The sequence below is a fragment of the Vipera berus genome (assembly GCF_964194415.1).
Source record: "Vipera berus genome assembly, chromosome: 3".
Classification (NCBI taxonomy): Eukaryota; Metazoa; Chordata; class Lepidosauria; order Squamata; family Viperidae; genus Vipera; species Vipera berus.
This window is the reverse complement of record NC_138204.1, coordinates 140,781,570-140,788,447: the sequence shown is the minus strand read 5'-3', so window position 1 is coordinate 140,788,447 and position 6,878 is coordinate 140,781,570. Positions and strand designations below refer to the sequence as shown.

Sequence of the window (6,878 nt, the reverse complement as noted above, 5' to 3'; positions counted from 1 at the left end):
GGCATGCTGGGAACGGAAAGGAGGAGGGGAGCAACGATTATTCCATTTTTAGGACAAGGAGTCTTGGCTGCCAGGAATCTTCAAAATATCGTAGTGTCACGTCAACTCATCAATCATAAGTTTCCCTGGCTCTTTTCTCCTTTGCTAGAAAAATAAACATTTTTCCCCCTGAGCTTCCGTTTTGATATCATGCATGCTCCTCCTTCCAAGTGTTTTCTTCCGGTGTAAGGGTTTTACCCGCAAATTTTCTCTCTGTGTGCCGGTACTTACGTTCTGCGTTGTGGAATATTAAAAGCAGTGTTTCCAGGTAAAAAACAAAAGTTGCACGGTACTCTTGACGGGGGAGAGGGGGAGGGAATGATTCTACGACGCTAAAAGTGGGATTTAGATTATTTTCTGCCTTCTTTGTTCTGGTGGAAGATGCGATGTTTGAGAATATACTTATTTTGTCCTATCCTTTTTTCAAAGCTATGCACAATGTTGGAAATATATAGCGCGAGAAATAACTTCACTGATATTTAACATTTGGAATTTTCAGTTTTCAACTTGCTTATCTTATCCCCTCCCCGATTTAAAATAGGAATCTCACGAAGGTAACAAGGTACCTAATAAGCACGTGTTTTGTTTTTTTCTTTTGAAAAGATGGAGTTATTTAAAGAGCAAGCCCTGTGTAAGACAGAGTACAATCAAATGTGTCATCTCCTGGGACGTTAAGGCCTGAACTGTCGTCAAAGTATCCTAGAGTTACCAAAAGGTAATAAAAGATATGCATAAACTAAACAGTTGACGAACAAGACATTTTCTGAATTAAAACTAATAAGCGTATACAATTTAGAGTGCAGACTTAAGCACGGTCACTCAGAAACAAATTCCAAAAAGATAAGCAGGATTTATTTCCTAGTTAATATTTTTAAGGATTGCAAAATGTAAAAGAGTCCCTTAGGAATTAATATATACATTTGATAGTGGTTGAGTCTTTGCTCAAGAACCTGCAGGAAGATATTATTGCAAATGCTAGACGTGCCATTTGAAAGATTATATATAGATTTGTAGACCAAGGATAAAGCACCAAAGTTCTTAAGTGAGTAGCAAACATGCAGCTTCAAACATGCAGTGAATAAAAGTCTGAATAGTGCTGCTGTAATCAGCTACTAATTTCAAAATAAACTTACGTTTTTAGAAGTAATAATCTATATCATATCAATAATAGTTTAGATGACACTATCTAAACATTTTTTAAGTTTTCACAGAGAGATAGACATATAATTTCAACTGATTTTTAATTTCATTTTTCAGCCAAAAACATTGAGTGGGTTATTTATTTATTTATTTATTTATTTTATTTATTTTAATTCCATTTATATCCCGCCCTTCTCCGAAGACTCAGGGCGGCTTACAAGCTTAGCAGTAGCCTTCATTCTATGTATATGCCTGCTTATTAGGGCTTTCACACACACCCCAAGCGGCATTACTACAAAGTCAGCTTAATTGCCCCCAACAATCTGGGTCCTCATTTTACCTACCTCGGAAGGATGGAAGGCTGAGTCAACCTTGAGCCTGGTGGGATGCGAACCTGCACTAATTGCAGGCAGCTGGTGTTACTTAAGGAGGCATTAGCCCACTGCTCCACCAAGGCTCTGTATTAACACTAAGCAAACAAACGTATAGTGAAATCAGTTGGCATTATTAAAATATTGCAGCGTGGGCTCCCTTTCGCAGCCGGCTGCTAAGATTTCCTCTTCCAACTTCATCATCTTCTCTTTCTATCCAGGTAATGTCTTTTCATTCTGGGCGTGGATGCCCCCGGGGCCGGGGAGGAGCTACTGTTCGAGCTTCATCACAAACCTTTCGGCCCCAGAACTTGAGACAGCTACACCCTCAGCAGTCTTCGGTGCAGTATCAGTATGACCAGCCAACTGCAACCACCTCTATCTATGCGAACCCTCCAGCTTCAAACTATGTTCCACCTAGGCCAGATTTTGTCCCATATCCCCCACCGATCCCCCCTTCGGCTCAAAGTTCAGTCACCCAATGTCCGCCCAGGCCTCCTTTTTCAGGCCCTCAAATGAGGCAGACTTTCCCACTTCCTCCTTGTTTTCCTCCAACTCCTCCCCCGGTCCCAAACCCTGGTAACCCTCCCGTTGTAGCCAGTGCAACTGGACAAAACACATTCCCTTACATGATGCCACCTCCGTCCATACCACATCCCGTGCCGCCACCGGTGATGCCTCAACAAGTGAACTACCAGCCCGTGTATTCTCCAGGGTACTCCCAGCAGACCTTTTCGCCTCCTAACTTTAATAGCTACCAACACAGTGCAAACTCTTATCAAAGCAACAGCGGTAGCGCTAATAGCAGTGGTAACACCAGCAGTAACTTCCGGCATCCAAGTGAATACCTGGTAGAAAAATCTCAGACTGACCGGAGGTCTCCAGAGAGGAGTAAATATTATGATGAACATCGCCATCGGGATCACTGCCACGGACATGGGGATCGGCATCGCTCCACTAATCATGGGGACCGGCGGGATCGTGGGAGGAGCCCAGATCGCCGGCGGGCAGAAAGCAGTCGTCATAGATCAGATTATGTCAGAGGAAGAACCCCGCCCCGCCATCGAAGTTATGAATGGTACAGGTAATTTGGATTATCTCTGGTGCTATTCTCAGCTCTTCTGTCTTGCTTTTTATTGGGACTGAGGATGGTGTGGCAGCTCTATTAGTGGAGGAAACTAGTTCAGATTTTTGTAGTTCATAGAAGAATGGCTTCCTGTTTGGTACTTTCTTGAACCCCACAGACTCCTGGGTTGATACAGGCTTGCACTTGTTGGTGATCCTTGTTTGACAATATTGACAGATCACTGAATGTAATCCTAACTTGAGTGATGAAGGGAAATATACAAAAAAAGAGAATCTTCTATAAGAAAGAAAGAAGAAAGGAAACATAAACTACAACCAATCGATAGGACTGATACACTGATGTCAATTTCCTCTTTATCTGGGTTAGAATCACTTAACGCTTTTGCAATTGTCGAATAACTTCTAAGTAAGCATCTTCTGTCCAAATTTAGATGCAACTCATACGCTGTTGCATCTTCAACAGCTATCTCAAAGGTGTTGTTTTTTTCAAAAGACTTTTTTGGTACTTCCTTTGAGAACATTTCACTTCTGATCCAAGAAGCTTCTTCTGTCCTAACTGACTGGTGAGGAACTCTTGAATGAGAATTTTCAAAGAAAACACCAAGAAAATCTAGTTGCCTTTTGAGAAAAGCACCTTTGGAACAACCATGACCTTGGGTGATTGAGAATCTCCATAGACATCTTCAACAGCTATTTTTTCCTTTACTTTGTCTCCTTTGTGATCCCCACTATTAAAAGGTAGAGTACCCCAGAAATTCAGAGCTGGAAGCAATTAGGGGGAAATCTGTTAGGCATGAAGTAAGCGTTCCTCTTCCAGCTAACTGAGGAGTAAAGAGGAGACAGCTTTTCTTCCTTTCTGCTCATAGGTAATGGTGGGAACATTCAGTCCAGAGGGGATGGTGCGTGTCTTCACCTCTTCCTGTTTGAGAGGTAGAGACATGCCAACTTTCTTGATCTCTGCGTTAGAAATTTTGAGAGTCTGCTGAGTATGGGGATTCCACATGTTTATTCCTTCCATCTCCAGGTCTGAGTTGGAGAATGGAGGGTTCATAGTTGCTACAGCAATACCTTCGCAGATTAACAACATTTGTAAACAAAGGGGAAGGAAACTTTTATCTCCTCTATTTTTAGTTCCAGGTTGTGTAAGATTCATTTTGTTCGTCAAGTCTAACTTTCCTTCTACCATAGTAAACGAGTTGTTTTGAGGTGTTCTCTTCTGCTTTCCCTTTGTTACTATTACTGTTTTCAAGGGGGGAAAAAGGATTACTAATTCCTGCTAAAGATTGTTCTTCAGTGTCACATTGCTAAAATTAAAAGACCAAGATTAAAATCAACAAATAAATAGAAATAGGTGGGTAGAACCCATTAGGAACGACTTCCCATCGCCCGGTGCGCTCACACAGGGAGGGTCTCCTCAGGATGCCGTCGGGTAGACAATGTCGGCTGGTGACTCCCAGGGGGAGGGCCTTCTCTGTGGGGGCACCTGCCCTTTGGAATCAACTCCCCTTGGAGCTCCGGATGGCCCCGGATCTCCGGTCCTTTCGTCGCGACCTCAAAACATTTCCATCAGGCTGACCTGGACTGACGATAGGGTTTTTTTAAAATAAAATGTTTTTAATATTTTATCACTGGAGCTTGTTAGTTTAATCTTTTTTTAACATTTGTATTATTGTGTTTTATTGTTGTTAACCGCCCTGAGTCCTTTTGGAGATAGGGCGGCATATAAGTCCCAATAATAAATAGATAGTTATCTTCTTCCTATCTGCCTATCTATCTACTTCCTATCTGCCATATTTGGAAGTACTCTTAATGATATCCATGCCTACCTACTCCAAATTATGATTGATTTTAAAAAATGTTCAAGTAAATGTTCCTGAACCCGAACCTCAAGAAAGTTTGGGGTCCTTACATGAAAAAATTCATTACATTTTGAAAGGCAATCATTTTGCAAAGTTTGGAGTGATTTTTTTGAGGTGGTGGTGGTGGAGCAGGTAATCATACTCTCATGCAAGATCACACGAAAAGGCTGTTGATCTTTGTGTAGTGTTATAGCAAAGTTGAAAATAAAACAGCGATTCCTTCTCCTTCTGAGATTCCAAAAATAGTTATGTCAAGGTTGTTTTTCAAACCCTGGTTGGAAACTTGTGAGTGTGCTAAGGAGGAAAAACAAAGTTTCTACCCGATGTTATATCATAACTGACATGCAGAGAGGCAATGGTATATCTTTCACTCTGGAGCTTCTAGCTTGCTAATCTATTCCCTTCTGGTTCTCGCCGTGTATTTTGGGACCTGAATGTTTCCGTACTGAGAATTGTGTGTTTTTTTTAAAAAAAACATTCTTAAAGGGAACATCAGAAGGAAAGGCACAGACATCGGGACAGTCGACGATCACCATCTACAGAAAAGTCCTATAGGAAAGATCACAAAAGGACAGGAAGGTAAGATGTTTGACTCTTTTTATGAGACGTAGAATGCAGTATTGCAGGCTACTTCGGCTGACTGCCAGCTGCCGGCAGTTCGAGTCTCACCGGCTCAAGGTTGACTCAGCCTTCCATCCTTCCGAGGTCAGTAAAATCAGGAGCCAGATTGCTGAGGGCAATATGCTGACTCTGTAAACCTCTTAGAGAGGGTCTGTAAAAGCACTGTGAAGTGGTATATAATTCTAAGTGCTATTGCTATTTCTAAGAGCTGTAGCTTCGCTTAAGGAACACAGTTCACCCTGGATTTTTGGTCATAAGTCGTCATGGTTAAATGATTCACCACATGGCCTGACTCGATCTTATGACTGTTCTTTCGGTGGTCATAAATCGAGTCATTGCAGTCATGAAGCAAATTACATGGCTGTTAAGTGGGCCGTGTGGAATTAAGCAACTTGATTCTTCCAAATGGACATTTTTTGCATAACTGGCAAAAAAACATTGCAAATCTTGGTCCACATCATCATAGAGCACTGCAATTAGTTGTGAATGCGAGCCAGTTGCCGAGCACCTGAAATTGATCACGTGACCGTGGTGGTGGTGATGATGGTAGAAATCCTAACTTCAAGGACAGGTCATAAGTAAATGTACCCCTTGACTTATAACCATAATTGGGGCCAGAATTTCCATTGCTAAGCAAGATACCGTAGTTGTTGAGTTGCACCTGCCTTTACAATCTTTTTGCCATTCTTGTTAAGCGAATCACAGCAGTTGTTAAGTGAATCGTGTAGTTGTTAAGTGAATCTAGCTTCCTCCTTTGGCTTTGCTTGTTGGTCACAAATGGCAATCACATGATCCCGGGATGCTGTAACCGTCATAAATACATGACAGTCCCCAAGCACCTGACTTTTGATCCCATAGTCTGTGGGAATGCCACGGGTTGTAGGAGCGAGGATTAGTGCTAAGTCACTTTTTTTCCCAGTGCTGTTGTAACTTTGAACAGTAGTTAATGAATAGTTGTAAGTGGAGGATTGACTGTACCATTTCTGAGGTCTGTTGTAACTATGAATAGTCGTTAAATTAATTGTATTGAGTGGACTGTTGGGTGTTTTTGTTTCTTTACTTTCACAAGACCATCTCATGTGGCCATGTTCTGTCCCCCAAAGTAGCTGGACTTCAGTTAGTTAGCATCATCCTATTTTCTCGTCCATCTTGGTTAAGCATAATGGATATAAAGCCAACATGTCTAAGTGGTTAATTTAGACAAGGTAACATTAGTTTTGCCCAAGTGGCAGTGCTGGGATTCAGCCGGTTCGCACCACTTCGGCAGAACCTGTAGCTAATTTTTTGTTGCCCAGGCCCAGAATGGACTTCCGGAAGTGGCATCCACGCAGCGAACCGATTGTTCACATATTTTTTTTTAATTACATTTATATCCCGCCCTTCTCCGAAGACTCAGGGCGGCTTACAAGCTTAGCAGTAGCCTTCATTCTATGTATATGCCTGCTTGTTAGGGCTTTCATATACCCCCCCCAAGCGGCATTATTACAAAGTCAGCTTATTGCCCCCAACAATCTGGGTCCTCATTTTACCTACCTCGGAAGGATGGAAGGCTGAGTCAACCTTGAGCCTGGTGGGATGCGAACCTGCACTAATTGCAGGCAGCTGGTGTTACTTAAGGAGGCATTAGCCCACTGCTCCACCAAGGCTCTTTGTATCCCACCACTGAGAAGTGGTATATGTAAAAGAGAAACTGATATGATTGCCCTGGCTTTATACTCTGCCTAGTTCTTAAATATGCTATACTTAGGAGGATACGATAAGG

At 42.1% G+C, this 6,878-nt stretch overlaps 1 protein-coding gene across 3 annotated transcripts in view; it reads left to right on the top strand.

Annotated features, from left to right (window-relative positions):
• The first annotated feature begins 88 nt into the window (after window positions 1-88).
• DROSHA (drosha ribonuclease III) overlaps window positions 89-6,878 on the top strand; it is a 113,884-nt gene continuing 107,094 nt past the window's right edge. For 2 of the 3 annotated variants that reach the window (XM_081324181.1, XM_081324179.1), the window contains exons 1-4: window positions 89-307; window positions 643-754; window positions 1,772-2,634; window positions 4,982-5,074. In XM_081324181.1, the coding sequence (XP_081180307.1) occupies window positions 1,775-2,634; window positions 4,982-5,074 (953 nt within the window). In that variant the 5' untranslated portion in view covers window positions 89-307; window positions 643-754; window positions 1,772-1,774. The remainder of the gene's footprint in view (window positions 308-642; window positions 755-1,771; window positions 2,635-4,981; window positions 5,075-6,878) is intronic. The other variant, XM_081324180.1, reaches the window with a different exon arrangement.